We start from the raw sequence: 23,897 nt of genomic DNA on the forward strand, positions 1-23,897 counted from the left end.
TTGATAAGTTTTTTTATTTTTTTTTTTAGAGAAGTAATGATGTTTTACTATAAAGCTTAAAATAAAGTTTTAAAAATCAACAATTTGGTGTTATATATTTAAGAAACAAGATGATCTTCAAATCCTGAGAATACTACATATTCTAAAAAGATGGTGAGTAAATCAGTTAAAATAATATTATAGTTATATAATTTTTCTGTTTCATATTAGGCCTACATCTTTTCTTAAAGTTTTATTACACCTAAAAAGGAAATTACGTATCAGACAAGAAAAAATGTCTGAAGAGAGTTCAGTACTTGAGTACTTACATTTGGTTTCCTACATGTTTTCATAACGCAATAAAAGAATAAGTTATTCTTTTTTTACATTCCACGAACAGTTAATCGTTAAACTTAAAAACAACCTATTAGAGAACAACATGTTAAAAAGTAAGTCAGTAATTTATTGAAAGTAAAAAGAATTATTTAAAAATTTGTATTTTTAAAAGAGGCTGATATTTGAACGAGGTCGTGGCCAATATTCTGTAATGAAAAGGTTGGATTCATTTCACAAATGGACTTTCAGGGTGGTCAGAATACTCTTGCTAACTAACCTTCCAACTCAGTGATTATAGTTCCTTTTAAATGGAAAAAAAAATTATGTTCAAATATGAAGGTTGGAATTCCAATGTTTCAATGAGAAATATTAAGATATAAGACTAGTAATCAATTTTGGTTTAGAAAGATCTTTTTCATCATCATTGTAAAAATTTGAAAAACATTCATTTTGAAACCTAGAAAACGCAAGACAAATATTACCAATTAGAAATTAGATTTTAACAAAAACAACAAACGTATGTTCTAAGTGTAAAGACATATTTTATTTTAAGTCTGAAATAATGGCTACTCCATTAAGGTGTAAAAGAATCTTCCTCATTTATAGATAATGATGGATAAATAACATTTTCAAAGCGAAGGAAAACCTTTTGAAATAGTATTGAGAAGAATTTCGGAGGGAACATATTTCTATAAATAATACAATTCAAATGTCAACTATTTTCAAATTTACATTATGTATCTCTTAAAACCTTGGTGAATACCTGTGGTTTCATGAAAAAAATACAAATATAAATTTTTTCATACTTGAAATGAAACAATTAAATAAACACCAAAATTAAAACAATTTATTCTACTTATTGTTGAGAATTGAATCATTTAAAATGTTCTAATATAAATAACAACGTTATATTATTACAATAGCCTGATTTAAATTTAATATAAAATGGGGAATGCAACATATTGAAGTATTCTGAGGGATGGGACGACACAGAGCAATAAAACATTACCATGCCACAGAGGTTTAACCTACAAACAACACAGAGATCTCCGCATCACCTCCAACTGATGACATTCCTCTTGAATCTCTCCTTCTCAATCCCTTCTAGCTTATTTGGAGGTTCTCAATACCAATCCCTGTTAAATGGTGAGTTTACATTTTAACTTGTCATATTTACCCATGAACAGTTTAGATTTACATTAATTTATATTCCACTTTATATTGTTTTCATTTCCCTACGTTTATTTAAAGGGTTTTGGTTTTTATCATCTTTATCTGTTAAAAAATCTTAAACTCACATTATTTGTAGTGTTTTTAAATTGTTGCCTTAGCATTTGTTTTTTTAATTTATCAGTGAAGAAATAGACTATTATATTATGCAATAAACCATTGAACATGTAATTTCTTACTTCTTAGATGCATATCAGAAAACTTGATAAGCCTTAACTTTGTTTGGAAAAAATTGTACTAAGACTAGGGTTTTCTAATTTGTATGTCTATTATATTTTTTTTAATTATCTATCTACTTATAGACTTGGTGCTCAGTAGTCATAAACCTGTGAATCCATATTTGCGCCTGCATATTCCTAACGCAATATAGGATCAATCTGTACTTTGCGGCAGTTGACTTGAAGGCACTGAAGCTATGTAGTATAATTCAATGTTGACATTGACTATTTAAATATTTGATTATGCAGTATGGTGATCTACTCAGCACCAGATGTCGTTAGTTTTTTTATCGAAAAAAACATAGTCGTGTGAGTCAGTTACAGAATGCGCTAGTGTCTAAAATTATATTTTATAAGCTATTTGCTGACAACAGTTGTTATAGCTCACAATAAGTCGTGTCATCAGTTTTGAATAGGTAAAGAAGATCGTTTATTCGACATAAATTAGTAATTTAAATCACTAACATCCGTCTGTGGCTCAAATCTACCACGACTTTGATTAAAAACTGACGAAAGCTTTAACACGAGAATGGAATATCTATTTGTATCAATAGTCAAAAGTATTATAGTCAGTTAGCAATGCAAGAAAACTTTAAAGTGACGTAACTTTTACTTTAGTATTCATTCATGCAATGAATCATGCTTATGAACTATCAAGTATATTTATCATCTTAGAAAAATATGCTATATTATAATAGGAACGATGTGAGTTCGAGTGCTTACTTGTTTATTCAAAAACTTTATCAGCCAAAAGATTTTCTAAAGTTTTGATGTTAAAAGCAATTTTGGATAAAATGTCGATGGTCAATGAATGTACTAGAAGGTAAAACAATGTTATATATGTTTTAATTCAATTTAATTGAAAAATCTATCAATGGAAATCGTATTTAATACGAAATTTCATGGAGACATTCTATTATGCAACTATAATATTTTTTTATTATTTTTATTACTGGCAAGTGTATAGTGTATATACATAGAGTATCTATTATATTGCACTGTACAAATTAGTATTGCATTGCCAACAGCTAATCATCATTATTGCCTTGACATACAGGGTCAGGTCCTCTAGGACTGCTGTATTATTAAACATTAACCTCCATTATGGATCATGCATTGCACATACTAGACTATAGTGATTGTTCTCCCATAGTGGAAAAAGAGTATCAATTTGTATAAAGACTATTAATGTAGTAAAATTTCATTTTTCGTTGTAAATTTTTTGATAAATTCTGGGTCCTAGTCAGTAACACAGTATTTTTAAATTACACAATACTACTTACTCGCAAATAACTCAAAAACTGTTGGGTTTAGAGAAAAATAATTATGACAAAAAATGTATTTTTAGATAGAATAAATATTTTGTACGTAAAGCATTTTCTAGTATCTCTAATAATAAAGCCACCATAGCAAAAAATACATAAATATGCCACCATTTTTTAATATGGCTGCCGTCGCACAGCTTCAATGTTAGAGGACTTTTAGTATGTTCAAAAGAAAGGTACGCCCAACATCTGTGCCAAATTCCTTGCTGTTCTATTTTTTTTCATTTGTCAAAACGTATTTTTATTATACTAAATGTGCGAGTGAACCTGCTGGTTAAATCAACCAAAAAAGTTAATTATATAAAACTTCATTTAAAAAGACACCTAACATTAAATTGACGACAAACACAACTTCGAAAGAGAAAAAAAATAGGGAAAAGATTTGAGCACTTTCAGTCAAAAAAAAGAATAATTAGATTAGTTTTTCAGCAAATGTCAGAAAACATCTGCCTTTCTATAATATAATTAGTTTCATAAAGTCAACTATGTTTAAAACCCAATACTTGGAAAGAGTATAAATATTTGAAACCATATTAATTTAAATATAAATTTTACATGTGTCACTAACCACTAACGATCTCCATTTACAAAATACTAGACACATAAAGTTAAATCCAAACCTAAAAGGACATTAACAGCTTCTCAAGACATTAACAACACAAATGATAATTTGGAGACAAGAACCAGTGACAATGACATTAGCATATCCTAGGTCTGCAGAGCTGGCAGTCGTTATTAACAGCTGACTGTGGGGTACATGTACGGGGGAGGGGGAGGAGGGGGAGGGGCAACAGGCCGACATGACACTGGGAATTATACAGCGATAAATCTACGTTTAAGAGCTTACAACCTGTGTAGCTACTCTTCGTCTTGTACGTAAACCCAGAATGAATAATAAGAAACAACTACCTCGCACTTAAAAACATTTAAAACTGATTTTAAAGTAAAAACCAATTTGTATCGGAATGCACACATCTTTGGACGTACAATAACGTTAATAAGAGTTAAATACTATCGCCTTATAAATAACTGCAAGATAAATTTGTATTCTAATAGTTTATAATCTAAAACATTTTGCAGGGCGCGTGTTATTTTTTGACATAAGTTCAAGAGGTCATTAAAACAATAATGCTCTACTTATAAAATGGTTTTTAATTTGGTGAAATAATAATGAAAGTCTACGAATGCAAGCAAGTTAAATACACCGGATTGAAACCCGCCGTAATAGTGTTTAAGGTGGTTCATAAGAATGATAATGATATAAGTGGGTGTTTTTACTTAACGGGAATCTTTGCAACAAGCGGTTATTGATATTCACACATTTATTATTTTTACCACAAACCATGTGGTGGTGATGTCCACCTAATAATGATTTTTATAATCCAGTTCTTCCTTGGCTGTTACCGTGATTTTATATTAAAAACCAAAGATGGACTAAGACCTTTGTGTTGTTAAATATCATTTCCAACCAATGTAAGCCACCAATGTATGTTTGGTGAGACGGTGGCTAAGTTGGTAGCGTCGCGGACTTCGGGCCCAAGGCAGCGATGTCGTGGGTTTAGATCCTGTTCACTGCCGAAACATTTTATCAACAGTTCACCTTTGGACTGAACCGGCTCACCCCTTGCTTTGCTGGATACGTACCACGCACAGATACTGTAGTCTATGTGGAAGGGCAAATGCAAGGTTTAAAGAGGCCACTAACCTCTTAAAAAGCAAACCCCAAATAACCCTTTATTAATTTCAAAGGATGAAATCGTTTTATAAGATTGATAGTTTTGTATATGTTACTGGCAATTCGTTAGATAAATTTAACCATCAATACCAAGTATGTTATATCGTGTATAGCTAAAGTCGTTGTATCACAAAACCACCGCGACAACATTAATAAAGGTTCTGAAATATTGAAATTTGCATCGGTGCAGAATAATTGAACGTTTTGAGTAATTGCATACGAATTTTAAATGAACAGGGAGAACGTAATCAGTCACAATTTATAATTCATTAGTGGAGGGGAGTTTTCAATCAGTTGCTTTATGCAGATACGAATGTGCAGCGAGCCAATGTGTAAGTATTGACAAAAAAAATTTACAATCAATAATCAATCATTCATAAAAAGGAATTTTTAATAATATTACAAATGCAACAGACAATAAGTCAAACTCAGTAATATGACAATAGATAATTAAAAAGGCCTTGAAGAAAAATAAAGTCCAGCAATGAGCTTTTGAACAATAATTATGCTTATTGAACGAATTTTCAAAACTTGTGTTAGAATTAAATATTTTTTTTGTAAAAAGACAATTTATAACGACTTTATAAAACTTTACCCAGCTTTGTAAAAGGGTATGGCCAAACAATATAAAACCTGTAAAATCAGTTTGTTCAATAGTGGAAATATGAAATTTAGTTTTCAAACTATTTACAGCATTGAGTAGTTAATTAAACACAAACTAATTTATTGCATCTATTGACCAGATGTTAAGGTTGTCTTGTATGAGGTAATTTAATTAATTTAAAAACATGCATATCTGATTTAATTAAGCCTAATTTGTTCAATTCCTAAAGTACTTCTTACCCACCCAAACACCTTACCTTGAATCGCTCTCTTAATTTTCTTGATGGACTAACATGTTAAAGGGAGCCTGCTGAAAAGGTGTTCCAGTCACTTCATTAATTACTTTCAATGAGGTGAACCTTAGTACTATTTTTCTACAAGAACACTAAAACTAAAATTGTAACATTTTAGAAAAAAAATGTTTATACCTTCTTTAAGAAATATGAGCTTTTCATCTATAGTATGAATGGTTTTTGTTGTTATATAGTACAAACATGTGTACGATTTAATGATAATGGAAATGCATGGTTAAGAGCAAAGACGAAAAATCGGTCTTAAAAATTATCAATTAAATAATCATAATTACAAATATATGTGACTTAAATGCTGATTATAATAATGATCTGTACCTTACAATAAATATATATTTCCTATTGCAATCAGAAGAAGAGTAATAAAATTTTATTGCAGACCAAATGAACGAGGTTCTGCTAAACAAACACAGCGGTTACATCCGTCAAATGAGATTCCCTCTGTCTTCTTCTTTACCCTCTACTTCGTTCAGGATATGAAGTTTAGACAAGTATTTGCTCTCAGTGCGAAGCTTATATGATTATTCACATCTAAATAAGGACATGTATTAAGGCTACTCTAGTGGTAACATGATGCAAATGTTTACAAAAGTACAAGGTTTTACAATTTGAGTTTAGAAAGTGTAAACAGTGTCTAATTTCAGTACAAAACTTACACGAAAATGTACAATATTAGTTGTAATTTTAGTCTTTTTTTAATACTGTACTAGCTGTGTACCCGTTCTACGCACGGGGATCTTATAATATTCAGTTGAAACCTTCTTATATAAAGAACAGCAGTTGGTTTGCATATTTTAAGATATGCTGGCCAAACTATTATACATAGCTTCATTTTATGTTGTTTTTTGTTGTTCCGGATCGGTATGACAATCAATAAAAGGTTAAATTACCTCTGTGTCTGCCGGTCGATCCTATAACGGTAGGCTTACTTTTATTTTTACTATCTGATCTCGTTTGCATGGCTCAATCACGTCCTGGTTGAAGTTCGTTCGCTACGCTCACTCACCTGTATGTTGGAGCTCGTTCGCTGCGCTCACTTTCCTTCAGGTTAGCTCGTTCGCTACGCTCACTTGCCTTCAGGTTAGCTCGTTCGCTACGCTCACTCGCCTCCAGGTTGCAAATTAGCTGTTGTCATAAATGTAAAAGAAATAATAGTGCTAGTGCTGCACCCTGTTGGTAATCCTTGTAACTTTAATGCTATTGAACATCACAGAACAGAACCAACTTGTTTAATTGAAACAGCTGTTAAGATTCAATAATTTCATTTCTCATAAGGTTAACATGGGCTTCCAGAAATTCCACGTCAAAAATCGACAAAAACTTGATTTTCAAGGGTTTACTGTTAAATATCTAACTGTCTCATATTCGATGAAATACGTCTAAAACCATCTCATATATGTATAGTATTTGGAAAATAAGTTTCAGGCGGGACAGTGCTATAGTTATTGAGGAGTAGTTGTAATAAAGTGCGTATTTTAGCGTTACCAAGAGAATGACAGATAGACAGACAGACAGACAGACAGACAGACAGACAGAAATTGAGATAAGGTTTGATTCGGTTTCTCTGACCTATGAAATGTAAAAATAACCAAAAAGTTCATTATTCTAAGCAATGTACAGACAAAACTCTAATTTTATTTATATAGATTTACAAAATATTTTCAGTACTAGGCTTAAAAATGTATTACATCCACCATTTTCAATCTGAAACTTAAACTTAGAGTCTAATATTTATGGAAATATTTATTTCCAGGAAGAAATATATACGAGTATTTATAGTAAGAAGCTGATACAAGAATTGACTTTTACTACAAGTTGTAGTTAAAGGTTTATCAAGTATATTCGCTCTTAGTATAAAATAATACCCCCTCCGCAGCAAACCTGCAGACTAAGCGAATTTCCATTTGACTGATTTGATTTGTTACACTGAAATGTCTACTTACAAATATAACATTTATTCCCAATTTAAATAGAATTAGTTTAACAAGTACTTAGGTTTGCTGCATCAAGGAGGGTAAAACTGTTTTTTTTTTTTGTAAAATGTGAATAGTTAGTAAGAAATGAAAACATTTTCCAAATTTGATCAAAATATGTTCACAAACAAGCAAACTACAACAGTTTACTTATTCTCCATAAGAATAACATGGGAATTTTCAATTTACAATTTTTTGGAATTTTCTCCGTAACCATTAGGCGCATAGTAACGCTTCATTATACTAAATTATTTGTTTTTTAAGCTCTACAAAATGGTTTGGATAGAAATTGCTAAATTTTATGTTTTTTGGGTCAAAAATGGGAAAAACCTATTTTTACACCATAAAACCCCCCGTAAACCCCCGTTCCCATGGTCCGATCATGCTGGATCGCGAACTCGTTCGAATAAACGTAGGTTTACAGGTTTATACCAAATTTCATCAAAATCGGATCATTTTTGCTCGAGTTATCGTGCTAACGGACACATATATATATATATATATATATATATATATATATATATATATATATAAATATATATATATATATATATGAATTTGAACGGATGGTGTTTTTGGCCTCTAGGGACCTCAAAACGAAAAAAAAATCGGTCCCGCGTCCAGGTCTTACCATGAGTACTACGGTAATAGCTTATTCCCTATATGGGAAATTCGCTAAAAACAAGTATTACATTGCAGTAAGCTATACACTACAATATTTACATCACATTTATGTTTATAAGAAGATCCTTGAACTGTGTCAAACCCCCGAATCTATCAAAACCACACCGGCACCAGACACCATCACAGATCCCACATTGGAAACTGTCGAAACCATTCGATGCTCTCATATCGCCACGCGGCGCGAACTTGTTATCTGCAAACATAAAACCCATAACTATAACGACCTATTGAGCCACAGTCAGCTGTGATAGTCACGTGATACAGCTTCCGCCTCTGCCACGTGTTGCCGCCAGATACCACTTTGTTCCCGCCATTTTGAGCACCGCCTCGGCTATGATAATGTAGGGACGCTGCGGTGGGTGTAGATGTGATCGCAGTGATACTAAGGGGTTGCTCAAGTGGTTGTTGGTAAGGGTGGTTTTGATACACAATTTATGTCGTGTCATTAAATGGTTAATGTTAAGCTCTCAAATGTGGTCTTAGAACTTATAATTATATAAGAATTTATATGAGCTCACTCATATAACTTGTCATGTAATATTAATATAATGTGTTAAAAAAAAAACTATTAAATTATTATAAGATTACTATCAATTGTAAATGCTATTTTGAAATAACCTATAAGTAAGCCCAAATGAAACCAGGAGAAGTACATATAAAGTGCATAAAAATACTAAAATAGACACACATTTCCAGGACCTATTCCGTTGATTCACTACCAATAGTCTTTAGAGCGAAAGATTATTAGCAATAGAAGTGGTAGTGAATTTAACTTTGGTTAGGTTAGGTTAGTATAGTGTTTAGTATAGGGTTAGAAAAACTTAACCCAACCACATGCCACTAGTGGTAGTGAATTAACAGAAAAGGTCCCATTTCCACCCACAAATAAAATCTTAGTATTTCAATATTTATTTTTGGTTAAGATTTTTACAAAACTTTTTTTAAAGACTACGTTACATGTGATTACATAATATAATGTGTTGTCCGAGTAATAATGTTGTGTCGTATTCAAGGTGTGCAGGAAACCTAACCGCTCCTTCAAAATCCAAAACGCAATATAGAGCCAGCGTTAAAATTGCGTTTGATTTTTGAAGGGGATACTAAATACGTGCACTGCTCAGAACAACCGTATGAAACACTTCAAAGATTACGAAATAAAGATTCATATCAGGTTTTAACTAACTAAAAATGGTGATAAATACATATTACTTAGCACTGAATTTTACATATTACAGTAGCACCAGTTGGATGAAATACAGAGTTAACATATTCGCTATGAGTTTACAAAGTACAATACTGGTGACACAGCTGATCTATTGTTAAGTTTTCCCACTACTTTTTTGCAGCTGATTGACGTTTTGACAAACCTCAGCTGTTAAACCATAAAGGCATGATCAAGCAAGGGGATAGATTTCTTCCCCTACAACCACTTAAATTTTGTGAACTGAGTATAGAACCCCCAACACTGAATAAATACGTAGCCTTGCTCAAAGTGTTTGAGTAAATAATTCATACTGTTCTAAAAAAACTCAAAAAACTAAAGATTGAGTTAACACTAAAAAACTGTGAAAAAGAGTTACTTTGTTATAAACCCCCCTATGTTATATCTTAGAGTTATAACGCGGTTCAAAGAGTATTTTCAGTTACACTAACATAGTAAGTTTCATAACACACAAATTTAAAATTCAGCTGAAACTACAAATTAAAAACTTATAAACGTGTACATTAATCACTTAAGTTAGCTCTGGTACAAAATGTATTGCCGCAGTGGCGTTGCCGCGCCCTCAATGTCGTAGGGTACAACCTGGCAACTCCCCAACTTGTGGCACAGATTTATGGATTTTAGTTGTTGCTCCAAGTTTGGATTGTTGCGTTACCAAACTTGTAGCAGTTTGATAAAATATTTGCTAACTTTATCTTAGTTGAACTCTTTTAATGACCTTAGCTGTCTCTGTTAACCTTGCATTTGTCTTTCCACATAGGTTTGTAGCTGGTACGTTGAAATTGTCAAGCGAAGCTATGGCTGACATGATACAGAATAAATTGTATTGATAAAAAGCTTTAAAAGTTGGTGCAGGAACATGGACTTGAACTTGCAACATTGCTGCCTTCTATTCGTAGTCCGTTGCGTCATCACGTCAGCCATCGGTTAATAACACTAAATATTTTTTGAATACAGGATGAGGTGCAATTAAAGACTGTATTCTTCCTTTATAATCGATTATAATCGGAAATATATAGAACTAAAACATTACATAAGAAGCTAAATCCTTGTGATTATTGGAATAAAGCGATAAAACGAATAAAGAGAATATTTTTTGTAAAGACTAATCACTTTTGACGTTACTACATAATATAGGGAAGAATAAACTGTTACAATGATAGTTCAGTTCTCATTTAAGCAAAACCTAACGAAGGTTTTCTTTAATATAATCATTAGTTCGACAGTGTAATCATATACTCTATATTATGTGATATGTATTCAATGGTATAACTCCTTCACAGTTTAACTTATCTAAGTTTATTCATATAAGGCCCAATACATTGCATATTACACGAAATACAAAAAAATCTGTTAAGTATTAAATGTTATCGCTATTCAATAACAATAATGAGTATCATCATCATGAGTTCTATGAGTATTATCTAGAGCAATAATAAGACCTTTGGCATATAAAAGATTGATGAGATTGTAAACATGAGTTTATTATAATTATATTAATGAACAGGCAACATGATGGATCGAAGTTTTGATAACACATGGGGCGGCATCTGGGACTTCTCTACCTGTACAAACCTTATTAAAATACAAAATGAATTCCAAAGAATATTCATTTACAAAAATTGATCACGTAATTCTTTTACCTATAGTACAGTGACATTAATTGTTACCAAACTAGCAAAAAAATATACAAGTAATTAGTGAAACATCTACCGCTTAAAGAGTGAAATTATTACTTCCAAGGACATTGATTTAAAACCTAGAGTTAAAGAGCCATTTAGTATTGTGATTGTCTAAGCTTATAAGTAAATCAAATAGACAAGCTATTCAGCTTGTTCAATTGTTTAACTTCACCTTGAGTACAAAAGAGGATACGTTCCGCTCAGGGCCAAGTTTTATGTAAAGGTTTGTGTTTAATATTTCATCTACACTCCTACGCTCCCGCCTGCTGCATTCTTTTGATTACCGAAAGCCCTTTTGAGAGTGAGTAAAGAGCTGTGGGGAGAACTTTTAAATGAACGATAAATGCAATCATAGCTTGTGAGCGTAAAATAAAAAATAAAAGGTACAATTAATACTTTTGGAATAATAACCTCAATACAGATTTTTACAAAAGATCCAGCTAAAGGTGAGTGTGACGATTTATGAATGTAGTTAATTATTATATTAGGAAATTGACTGATAATATTTAAGCATAGGCTTAGATTCCTTGAAAATAGCTAAACATTCAACTGTACATTTATAGCCAATCAGGTGATTGGATTAAACTCACCAGCCCTAAAGGGCTCTGCACATTGTGATAGCATTACTAAGCATTGTGATAAGGTGCGATATGAGTGAACACTGAGCAATCGCAGAGCACAGCTGATTGTATAAAGAGTCTGGTAGCTCCATATGGCATGCTAACTATCAGCTGTTGCTCTACCAATAAATACCTAAATCAGCTGATTGTGTAAACATATGAAAAAAGCTGTGGTTGAGTTTATTCTGCTATCAACTTTGGGTTATACAAATGGAAATGTTTATCCTCTTCCTAAATTACTGTTCCTACACTTCTCGTGCTCTATACTTTTGGAATTTTGATATACTTCAAGCTTTCTGTCTTTACTGCTACTCTAGCAAAAGGTAGACAAGGTAGTCGACGGTAGAACATCAATAATTCACTGCAGACTGCGGAGAAAACACACATGCTGAAATAATAAACAGTCTTCCGGCCGCCACAAGTAGGCCTCGACAGGTATATCTGATGTTTCTAGATAGGGATCTTCTTTACTAACAAGTTGATAAGTTGAATGAAATATCCTGGCAATATGTAGGCATATACTAAACATATTAGATGGCTGAATAAACTAAAAAAATCCATAATCTTTTCATACATTTACATTTATGTGTAAATTTTGCTTTAATATCAAGCACAATTACGTAAATGTAGGTATCTAAATGCTTCCAGGATTCAAGAACTATATCCCAAAATGTTCTAAATGTCAAACACCTAAGACAAACTTTATATTTCTGACTTTAAATACAGTTTTTATCTCTTAATTTTTATAAATGCACTTAGTTGGCATTGTTATTTTACAAATATGCGCTTGGTATCTTATCTTATGTTGTTGTATTAGTGAGTCGGTGGCTCAGTCGGTAGCGTCGCGGACTTCGGGCCCAAGGCAGCGATGTCGTGGGTTCGGATCCTGGTCACTGCCACTAACTTTTATCAGTACAGTTCACCTTTGTACTGTACCGGCTCACCCCTTGCTTTGGTGAATACGTTCCACGCACAGATCTGTAGTCTATGTGGACGGGCAAATGCAAGGTTAAAAGAGGCCGCCAACCTCTTAAAAAAAAAAAAAATTGTTTGACAATAATTTATTGTAATATAACAGAGTAACTTTAGACAAACAATAGTAATATCATTAATAGTATAATCACTATGTTTTCCCTTGTTAATTCTGGTTTTAACCAAATGTTTAATATAGGTTACATGTTTTAGTTGAATTAATGTAAAAACATTATTTACAGAATTCTAACACCTGATTGGGAACTATTTATTTTCGTGACAGGTGACGGTTATTTTACGGTCCATGGGAGCGAGTCCTGTTAATATTATTGGTGGGCGTATCCACAGTGCTTTACAGGTGTATTTACCCATCAGCTGTTGTCTGATGCAGGATGTTGAACATAGGGGAGGGTTGTTCGTGACAGCGGTGGTTTCCCAGGCCGCAGGTGGTACTGGATAGTACAACAGTTCTAGGGGATAAAAATTAAATAGAAGAGTAGTAAGGGTTTAATAATTACTGTAAACCTTTCATAACAGTAAGGAAGATAATTTACTATAACCATTGGGAATATAAGCTCCTTAAAAGTATCAGTGATACCGTTAATGAGATAATATCACGAATACTAGAACAGACACGGTATGGATCACAAATATAAACAAAAAATTAATATTATTTAACATTGCTTAAATGGAGCTGTTCAAAACATATTTGGTAATACGGAGTTTTTAAAATACATATCGCGTTGTAGTTTCACGTCAGCAATAGTAGTGATGGCGAGCAGCGTTATAGACAATGCCCCTTTTGTTCCTACTACTACTACCACGTCAGCAATAGCAGTGATGGCAACTAGTGATCTAGACAGTGTGTCTGTTGTCCCTATTACAAATCCAGCAATAGCAAAGGTGGCAACTAGTGATCTAGACAATGTGTCTGTTGTTCTTCTACAATTCCAGCATTGAACATGATGTCAACTAGTCATGTAGACAATATGTCAGTTGTTCCAACTTCAACGTCAGCAATAGCAGTTACTTAATCATAACTTCCCATTGTAACGTAATTTCCCATTGTAAAATTTTAAACTTCATTTTCGTGTCTGGTTCATGTTGGTGTCACTGTGATGAGTACGAGTGTCTACGAAATGTTGTTTCTATTATTTAAGGGCTACTTTCTTTATTTGTGATTTACTGTTTGGTTCAATAGCTAGGGGATGAGTTATTGTTTATGATTATATCGTTTTATTTGGTTAAACGAGGTTTTATATACCTGAAATAACAGGAAAGAAATTGTAAACAACAACACGATAGTAAATATATTTTAATATGATAATAAATATGTTTTCAGTTATAAGGATTGCAAATCTACTAAAGAAGTATGTTTTATCCATGGGCCTAGGTTGTAAATTTCTTAAATAACGATTTACAGAATGATATTTTACAACAACCAGCCATAATATTTATAAAATGTGTTTATATTAAAATGGTAAAACTATGATTAACAACAAAACTGGGACGATTATTACTGTCACAAGAATATATAAGAAACATTTCTATGACAAGTCAGCAAATCCTCCGAAAAAACTAATCGTGTGAACTTAAAAATAAATTAAATTGGAATACGAATTAATATAATATTTTTTTTACTTTTTAAGCAACTTAAAATGTATATTCTCACAAATAGAGCTAGATTTCAACTAGTTTATTATGTGTGCATATAATTGTTTTTCTCGAGAGTTGTAACAAATTATGGATTGGACGAAACTCTCTAAGTCTTCAACTTCACCATTTCAATTAAGTAATTGTTATTGATATTACTTTCCTTTCACACATAAAATGTACTTTATTTAGCTGAGTATCGATTAGGGAAGTAAATAAAGTAACCTGGCAACAAAAACACAACAGTAACTCCAAGACAAGATTACCCGCATGACCATGGATGTGAATTTCGGAAATTTCAAATCACTTTTTTGGTTAAACTGTGTGATAGGAACAAATGTCACTTCATTGAAAACACTGAAGTATCACACAGGCAAGGTTGTTTATAGTTTATCGATAATAGTGATGTACGCAAGTGAAATACTCATCTACCTGTACAAAGAATCCTATGAAGGTGTTGATAGTAGATTAGTAAAGATTGTGATGTTTATAGAAAACTGTTGCATAGAATTGGCCATATTCATGGCAATACTTGATCAAAAGACCATTATTTCTGTAGCTTTGACCCTTGAGAAGATTAAAAGTGAGTTAACACCACAACACAATGTTGAAAGTAGTATGGCAAAGTCGTACCAAGCCTTATCATGGGCTATTGCTGGTCTCATCTCCCTACTCAATGCCTATCAAGCTTCGAGGTGGCTGCCAAGAACCTTCCCCATCACATACTTCTATACAACTTTGCATTATACAACCTTTTGGTTCGTTCAAGGTTTAACAACCATAGTCTTTCTGAGCAGCATTAGAGATACACAGATTGTTATTGTAAAAGAAATGACGAAGATTCATGAGACAAACAGCGAATCTTTCAATGAATGTTTGACTCAAAGAAGGACTCCAGAAAGACAGCTGAAAATTCGTTTCCTTGAAGAAGGACACCTCAAAATATTGAAGGTTTTGCAAAGAGACTTATCAAACACTGAAATGAAACTTAAAGAATACGTTTGGATCACAGCTTTTGGATTGGTAGCCATCATTGTGGGGTATCACACATTTACCATCGCGGAAAGAAAAATATCATTGGATACGTATTTGTCCTCAGCATTTCCACTCATTGTGGTTTTCTTAGTTATAGTCATGAAAGTCAATCAACTACATCAACTGAAACAACAGACAGGTCCACAGTTATTTAGCACTCTATATGACTGTCAGAGTAAGTCTCTGTGTAGAGATGTCAAACACCAGATGTTAGCAAACATCCATCGCACCTATCCGTTATCTTGCCAAGTGTTCAACGTGGACGTTGGACTTGTCGGTGAACTAGTCGAAGTTATTCTTTTATTGATGGTCACGTTTTCAGTTGATTAGAGATCCAAAGAATCTGTTTGTACAAAGTTCAAGATAAGTTAAAATTAGTATTGTATTACCTAATCACATGAGGAATATTCCATTAGAAAATATAGTTAGTAGACAATGAGCCTGTTGTTCCTACAACTACCACATCAGCAAAAGCAGTGATAGTGAGCAGTGCTGTAGACAAAGCTTCTGTTATTCCTACTACTACCACGTCAGCAATAGCATTGATGGCGAGCAGCATTATAGACAATGTCCCTGTTGTTCCTACAACTACCACGTCAGCAATAGCATTGATGGCGAGCAGCATTATAGACAATGTCCCTGTTGTTCCTACTACTAACACGTCAGAAATAGCAGTGATGGCAAGCAGCGTTATAGACAATGACTCTGTTGTTTCTACTACAACGTCAGCAATAGCAGTGATGGCGAGCAGCGTTATAGACAATGACTCTGTTGTTCATTCTATAACGTCAGCAATAGCAGTGATGGCAAGCAGTGCTATAGACAATGCCTCTCTTTTGCATACTACCTCGTCAGCAATAGCAGTGATGGCAAGCAGCGTTATAGGCAATGACTCTCTTTTCCCTACTACCACATCAGCAATAGCAGTGATGGCGAGCAGCGTTATAGGCACTGACTCTCTTTTCCCTAATACCACATCAGCAATAGCAGTGATGGCGAGCAGCGTTATAGGCAATGCCTCTGTCGTTTATACTACCACGTCAGCAATAGCAGTGATGGTAAGCAGCGTAATAGACAATGACTCTGTTGTTCATTCTATAACGTCAGCAATAGCAGTGATGGCAAGCAGCGTTATAGACAATGACTCTGTTGTTTCTACGACAACGTCACCAATAGCAGTGATGGCGAGCAGCGTTATAGACAATGACTCTGTTGTTCATTCTATAACGTCAGCAATAGCAGTGATGGCAAGCAGTGCTATAGACAATGCCTCTCTTTTGCATACTACCTCGTCAGCAATAGCAGTGATGGCAAGCAGCGTTATAGGCAATGACTCTCTTTTCCCTACTACCACATCAGCAATAGCAGTGATGGCGAGCAGCGTTATAGGCAATGACTCTCTTTTCCCTACTACCACATCAGCAATAGCAGTGATGGCGAGCAGCGTTATAGGCAATGCCTCTGTTGTTTCTACTACAACGTCAGCAATAACAGTGATGGTAAGCAGCGTTATAGACAATGACTCTCTTTTTCCTACTACCACATCAGCAATAGCAGTGATGGCGAGCAGCGTTATAGGCAATGCCTCTGTCGTTTATACTACCACGTCAGCAATAGCAGTGATGGTAAGCAGCGTAATAGACAATGACTCTGTTGTTCATTCTATAACGTCAGCAATAGCAGTGATGGCAAGCAGTGCTATAGACGATGCCTCTCTTTTCCCTACTACCACGTCAGCAATAGCAGTGATGGCGAGCAGCATTATAGACAATGCCCCTGTTGTTTCTACTACTACCACGTCAGCAATAGCAGTGATTGTAAGCAGCGTTATAGACAATGACTCTCTCTTCCCTACTACCACGTCAGCAATAGCAGTGATGGCAAGCAGCATTATAGACAATGCCCCTGTTGTTCCTACTACTACCACGTCGGCAATAGCAGTGATGGTAAGCAGCGTTATAGACAATGACTCTGTTGTTCATTCTATAACGTCAGTAATAGCAGTGATGGCTAGCAGTGCTATAGACGATGCCACTCTTTTCCCTACTACCACGTCAGCAATAGCAGTGATGGCGAGCAGCATTATAGACAATGCCCCTGTTGTTCCTACTACTACCACGTCAGCAATAGCAGCGATGGTAAGCAGTGCTATAGACAATGCCTCTCTTTTCCCTACTACCACGTCAGCAATAGCAGTAATGGCAAGCAGCATTATAGACAATGCCCCTGTTGTTCCTACTACTACCACGTCGGCAATAGCAGTGATGGTAAGCAGCGGCGTTATAGACAATGACTCTGTTGTTCATTCTATAACGTCAGTAATAGCAGTGATGGCTAGAAGTGCTATAGACGATGCCCCTCTTTTCCCTACTACCACGTCAGCAATAGCAGTGATGGCGAGCAGCATTATAGACAATGCCCCTGTTGTTCCTACTACTACCACGTCAGCAATAGCAGTGATGGCGAGCAGCGTTATAGGCAATGCCTCTGTTGTTTATACTACCACGTCAGCAATAGCAGTGATGGTAAGCAGCGTTATAGACAATGACTCTGTTGTTCATTCTATAACGTCAGCAATAGCAGTGATGGCAAGCAGTGCTATAGACGATGCCTCTCTTTTCCCTACTACCACGTCAGCAATAGCAGTGATGGCGAGCAGCATTATAGACAATGCCCCTGGTGTTCCTACTACTACCACGTCAGCAATAGCAGTGATGGCAAGCAGCATTATAGACAATGCCCCTGTTGTTCCTACTACTACCACGTCGGCAATAGCAGTGATGGCAAGCAGCGTTATAGACAATGACTCTGTAGTTCATTCAATAACGTCAGTAATAGCAGTGATGGCGAGCAGCATTATAGACAATGCCCCTGTTGTTCCTACAACTACCACGTCGGCAATAGCAGTGATGGTAAGCAGCGTTATAGACAATGACCCTGTTGTTCATTCTACAACGTCAGTAATAGCAGTGATGGCGAGCAGTGCTATTATAGACAATGCCTCTCTTTTCCTACTACCACGTCAGCAATAGCAGTGATGGTGAGCAGCATTATAGACAATGTCCCTGTTGTTCCTACTACCACGTCAGCAATAGCAGTGATAGCGACCGTGGGAACAAGGTTTAACCCGGGGGGGGGGTGTTTATGGGGTAAAAGTAGGGTTTTCTCATTTTTGAAGTAGTGGTAGTACTCAATACACAAAATTTCCCAATTTCTCTTTAGACCTTAAATAGCTTAAAAAACAAATAATTTTGTATACCAAATTGTTTTTGTACAGTTTTTAATTTTTTACAATAAATTAAGAATTTGAAATTCCTATGTTATTCTTATGGAGAATATTGTAAAATGTTGTAGTTTGCTTGTATATGAAGATATTTTGATCAAACTTGGCAAATTGAGTATTTTATGTTATAAGCTACTAATATTATACTAAAAACACACTTTATTAGCCTCGGCAAACCTAGGTACTTGTTAAACCTAATGTTATTTAAATAGATTTAATTGAAAATCAATTAAGGCAAATGGAAAGTCGCTCAGTTTGCAGGGTTGCTTCGGTGGGGGGTCTTATAATTTTATAGTGATATTTTCCATCGATATGTGTTTAAGATATTGTAGTAGTTTAAATGAAAACTGCATTGCTATAACATAATATCAAGACATAATTTTCTTGGACTATTACGGTGGCACGGTCGGACCAAGCGAGGTAGGATTACTGAGGTTCTACTGTTCTTTAAGATAAAAATAACTATTCAAACGAGATAAATGGATGCCTGGTAAATACAGAAAAAGACAAAATATTTGATTTTTAGAGTTAATTATTATTAATGATAACTATTTCAATTTTAATTTAGTAAACATTCCCAACCCTACGTTATTTGACTGTTGAATGTTTATGAGGTAAGAGAATCCTCCCGTTCCAAGTGACCCACATGCCACATATAAATCTAGATTTACCTAACAACTCTATCAAACCTAGCCTACTTATTTTCTATAAATTGAAAATGATAAGATTGGGTAAGATAGAGTAGGTAATGTAAATGTAGATTTATATTTGACTCACTTTCAAGCTGGAGTATCCCCTGGCCTCCAGAAATTGCAATGTAGTCAAAACACTTAAAGTATGAAAAGTCATTTAAACTAAATGTCTGAAAATATTCAACGTATTGAAAATGACGGTAGTGGCCTACTATTTTAACTATTCAAATTTTAAAGAACCTCATTTTAAATACAACAATGAGAAACAGTTTACAATGAGTTGTAAATTGCTTAGTGATGTTTGGTCATATTTACTCATTTTACATTACACTTAAACTAAATTTAAATTACATTTAATGTAAAAGGGACTAAGTTTTTCGCAGATTGGTGGCTTTTGTAAATAGTAAGTTTCGCAAATGATTAATCTTTCTAACAGTCAAAATCAATTTCTAATAAATTATTTAAATACAATAACGAAATTTATGCTTGAGGTGATATCTATATCTATCTATATAAATAAAATTACAGTTTTGTCTGTACATTGCTTAGAATCACGCAGTTTTTGGTTATTTTTACGTTTCATAGCCTAAGAAAGCCGAAACGAGTCTTATCTCAATTTCTGTCTGTATGTCTGTCCGTTTGTCCATTCTGTGACTTCGTCTGTAACGCCAAAATGTCATTTTACGCGGCCTACTCCTAGAAAACTAGAGTACCGATCAAGGTTCTAATCATTTTTCTGTATTTAATGAATTGGTAAGAATGCCTTTGGCTATAAAAACATGGCCTCGCTTCTTTGAAAACAAAATAACAAACCACCAAAAACCCATTTTTGTTCGATTTTTGTCAAATTTTATCAAAATGTTTACTATTACATTTTATGAAATAACGATCAGCTGTTTGGATTAGTTCTCACTTCTAGCTGTCACTGATATGTTTACATGCAAAGTTGTTTAAAAATACCGCAACCATTTCCGATCAAGTTTTGTTACCACATCCAAAAACGTTGTGCCTTACTTAACCGGTTTAATTAATCGCAAGTGCAACGATTGTTCTTGAGTTTTGATAACCGGGGAAAATACCGTGAATCAGTGTTGTATTAGTGCAAGGAAACTTACATTTTTTTAATCATCGTCACCAATACTGTAGCTTACAAAGGTTTCCACTCATTGACGGCGCTTCAAGGACAGTTGTGTTACAGTTGTGTTAAGTGCAAAGTAAAAATTACAACTGCAGTGGGTGATCCTGGATGTTGCTGCGATCTTGGAAGATCTTTCTGATTTCTCTGTGATCGTACGGTAACAGAGGTTTAACTTAACAGATGTAGCTAAACTCGCTTATCCAATGTGTAAATTTTGGTTTCTACTTTCTTACATATCGACAACGATATTGGTACTTTTCCTACTTAGGAAATAAAACTACAAACGTACAAAGCCCCAGATTTGTGCGTTTTTGTCACATTTCCTCCGAATGTTTGCTAGATATATGTACCGATTATCGTTTAGAGATTACGTACCGGTAATTTTTTAAATAAGAAACCTTTGTTTGGATAAAGGTAGTTTCTTCAAACTGTCATTAATATGTTAACATCTTTTCTCAAATGTAAACGTTGGTTTTTGATACTGCAACTTTTCTTTAGAACCGGTGGTAGCAGTAAGAATCATTTTTACATACAAACACATCACTATTTTCAATATTTATTTATAAACACTGCACCTTATTGCTTATTAAATTTAATTGATGTCTTACTGTCTAATTTTTAGCGTTTTCTGTCTGGACTCCAAAATGTTGTGTGGACTCAATTCTGTATTTGTGTGTGTATGTCGATTGGTAACGCATTAATGTCCTTATTTTTCGTGGAAAAGACAAGAGCACCATTGTTAATAAAAATCTCAACCCGAATAAAGTGTGCAGTAGTGAGGTTGAGGTAGTTTTTTAACTACTTTTAACCAATGTGAAAAGTAACTTTCAATTACAGGCCTACCTTAGGGCTATACCTCACAAATCTATACTGTAAAGCAATTCCTTTCATCGTTAGATATAAAATATGGACTAACACGATCGGGTGACATTTAATTGCGAAGCATTCGTTTTGGCTTTGAAACTGTCAGATATTGTATACGTAGAACGGGCAAACAGCTAGTAATTAATATATGTTAAATAGTAAAGATGCATTTTATTATGCCTATATAACGATACACTTACATGTTACTACAAAAAAAAACCTACCAAGAAACATTTAATTGCTTAACATCGATAAGAACTCAATTGTTACTATTACCACGCCTAAGAGCCGCATTAAACTAAATATTACAAAGTGTAATAAAATGCAGTCCTAGTCCACATGCAGTACTGCACAATAGATATAGTGTACAAGTACTGTAGCACGAGAGACATAAATTCTTAGGTAGGCGTTGATTTTATGGTTGGCGTGTGCAAAAACGTTTAATAGGTTGATAAACAACATTGCTTCGTTTTTATCTTCACAACATATGTTGCATAAGCTGTTTTATCTATTTTATGATAGTTTACAGCCTACTAAGTTTAATTTAACTGTGCGGAAGGTCCCATATTTCAGAACAAAATTTGTTTAGTTTTTTAAGCCTGCGACACAAACTGCTAACCTTGAGACCAATTTATTTAACCTTCTTCCAAAAGATGTTTGTTCAAGTGCTAATTCTACAATATTTTTTAATAAGTTATAGAAGGTGATGTTAATTTTACGTGATGTTGAAATATGTTCGTCCCTGAAAGGGAAGTGCTCTTTTTTCGTTATTTTTTTTTACTGTGGTTTATTGTTACTTCTATCACTTAAACCCTATTTAGATCTGTTGAAAAACATCTTGCTTTTTAATTATTTTTTAAGTTTTTTAAGTATAAATTAGCTATTATTTGCGTTGTATTTCTGTTATATATAGCATTGCTCAATAAAAAAATGAAGTACCAACCCATTTAATTTGCATTTAGTCATTGCTATTTTTTGTGGTAAGTAATTATAAGTGTGTTATTTATAAGTTGTTGTTTGAGTACACTGTACTGTTAAACGAGTTAAGATATTTTGAAATAAAACAAAATAAAAATAAATATTAAATCAAATTGAATTTGAATTAAAATGCAATTCAAGCCAGTTAGTCAGTTGTAGCTCCCAAAAGATCTAATTTAGTTTAGTGGATTACGTGCTACGCATCATGACTTTTGAGTTACGTTTAATTATCAGTAGAAATTATTACCTGGTAATGCGCGATGAAGTTTGTAATAATTGACTTTCATACAGGCTGGAAATCCATAATATAGGAATCAATAATTTTCAAACTCCACTTTTCTGTTCCTTTTCCTGTTTCATTGTAAAACTATCCTTTGGTAATTACATACAGAATTTGATATATCTTCTTAGATATTTAAATAATAAACTTCTGACACTTATTATTTTATTAGACAAACTACAGGTTTGCATTAATGACTTGTTTAAGTTAAAGCTCTTTTCACATATTTGTTGTGGATGTATTTTAACCATCTTTTGACATCTGGTGTTATTTATATGGTAAAGTAAGTTTCTACTCACAACTTAAACTCGAAAATGTTGATGAAAACATTTAAGAGACATTTAAAAAAACATGAAAGAGTACAATAGTACCCTGTTAAAGATCAGGGTACTATATACGGGGCGAGAACGTAATGATATACACATTCTACTGGTATGTTTATCAATCTAAATAAATTTCATAGATTATATTCCAGTACTCATGTATCTGTAGTTGTTATTTTCCAACCTCACTGATGAATTCCCTCTCTCTCACTTGCTCCGCTCTCTACAGACGCGGCGCGGCGTGGCGTTTTCTCTTCTTCATGGTTCGTTTGTCTGTTCCGTTCTACCATGAACCTCCTCAACACTGTCCTGTACCATGACCAGATAGCCGTGATCGTCTAGTGGTTAGGACATTGCGTTGTGGCCGCAATAACCCAGGTTCGAATCCTGGTCACGGCAGGTCAAATTTTTGTTTGGCAAATCTTTTTCATGTAGGTTTAGATGGAAACTGAATCGCAGTGTAATCAAAATCTCCATTATTATTATTTAGCTACATTGCTTGCAAAAGAAATAAGGAACTTCTCATACATGTTATAAATTTAAAACTAAAACATTAGTTAATCCGAAATACTAACTAACAAAGTACGTGTTATTGGATTTAGATAAAATTGCAAACTTAAAACCATGTAATGCAATGCAATATTTATTTAGTTAAATTATCTGTGATTATTATGAATCCAAAAGTAAACAAATCGATTAGACATAGTTCCTTATGGATTCTCTTACTCTTGAAAATTTGCTTGAGATAATTTTAGGGTGAA

General features: G+C 33.9%; 1 protein-coding gene and 1 non-coding gene across 2 annotated transcripts in view; both read left to right on the forward strand.

The window, feature by feature from the left end:
* LOC128995704 (uncharacterized) overlaps positions 1 to 18,610 on the forward strand; it is a 46,849-nt gene extending 28,239 nt beyond the window's left edge. Inside the window, exons 2-3 of the mRNA XM_054420722.1 lie at positions 15,670 to 15,855; positions 16,047 to 18,610. Coding sequence (XP_054276697.1) covers positions 15,670 to 15,855; positions 16,047 to 18,610 — 2,750 coding nt within the window. The remainder of the gene's footprint in view (positions 1 to 15,669; positions 15,856 to 16,046) is intronic.
* Positions 18,611 to 23,463: 4,853 nt separating this feature from the next.
* Trnah-gug (transfer RNA histidin (anticodon GUG)) lies at positions 23,464 to 23,535 on the forward strand. The gene has a single exon. It is a non-coding gene; the product is annotated as a tRNA-His (tRNA).
* Positions 23,536 to 23,897: the final 362 nt, after the last annotated feature.

The sequence above is a fragment of the Macrosteles quadrilineatus genome, unplaced genomic scaffold (assembly GCF_028750875.1).
Source record: "Macrosteles quadrilineatus isolate MER2022 unplaced genomic scaffold, UCM_ALF_1.0 Scaffold_5__1_contigs__length_97177068, whole genome shotgun sequence".
Taxonomy (NCBI): domain Eukaryota; kingdom Metazoa; phylum Arthropoda; class Insecta; order Hemiptera; family Cicadellidae; genus Macrosteles; species Macrosteles quadrilineatus.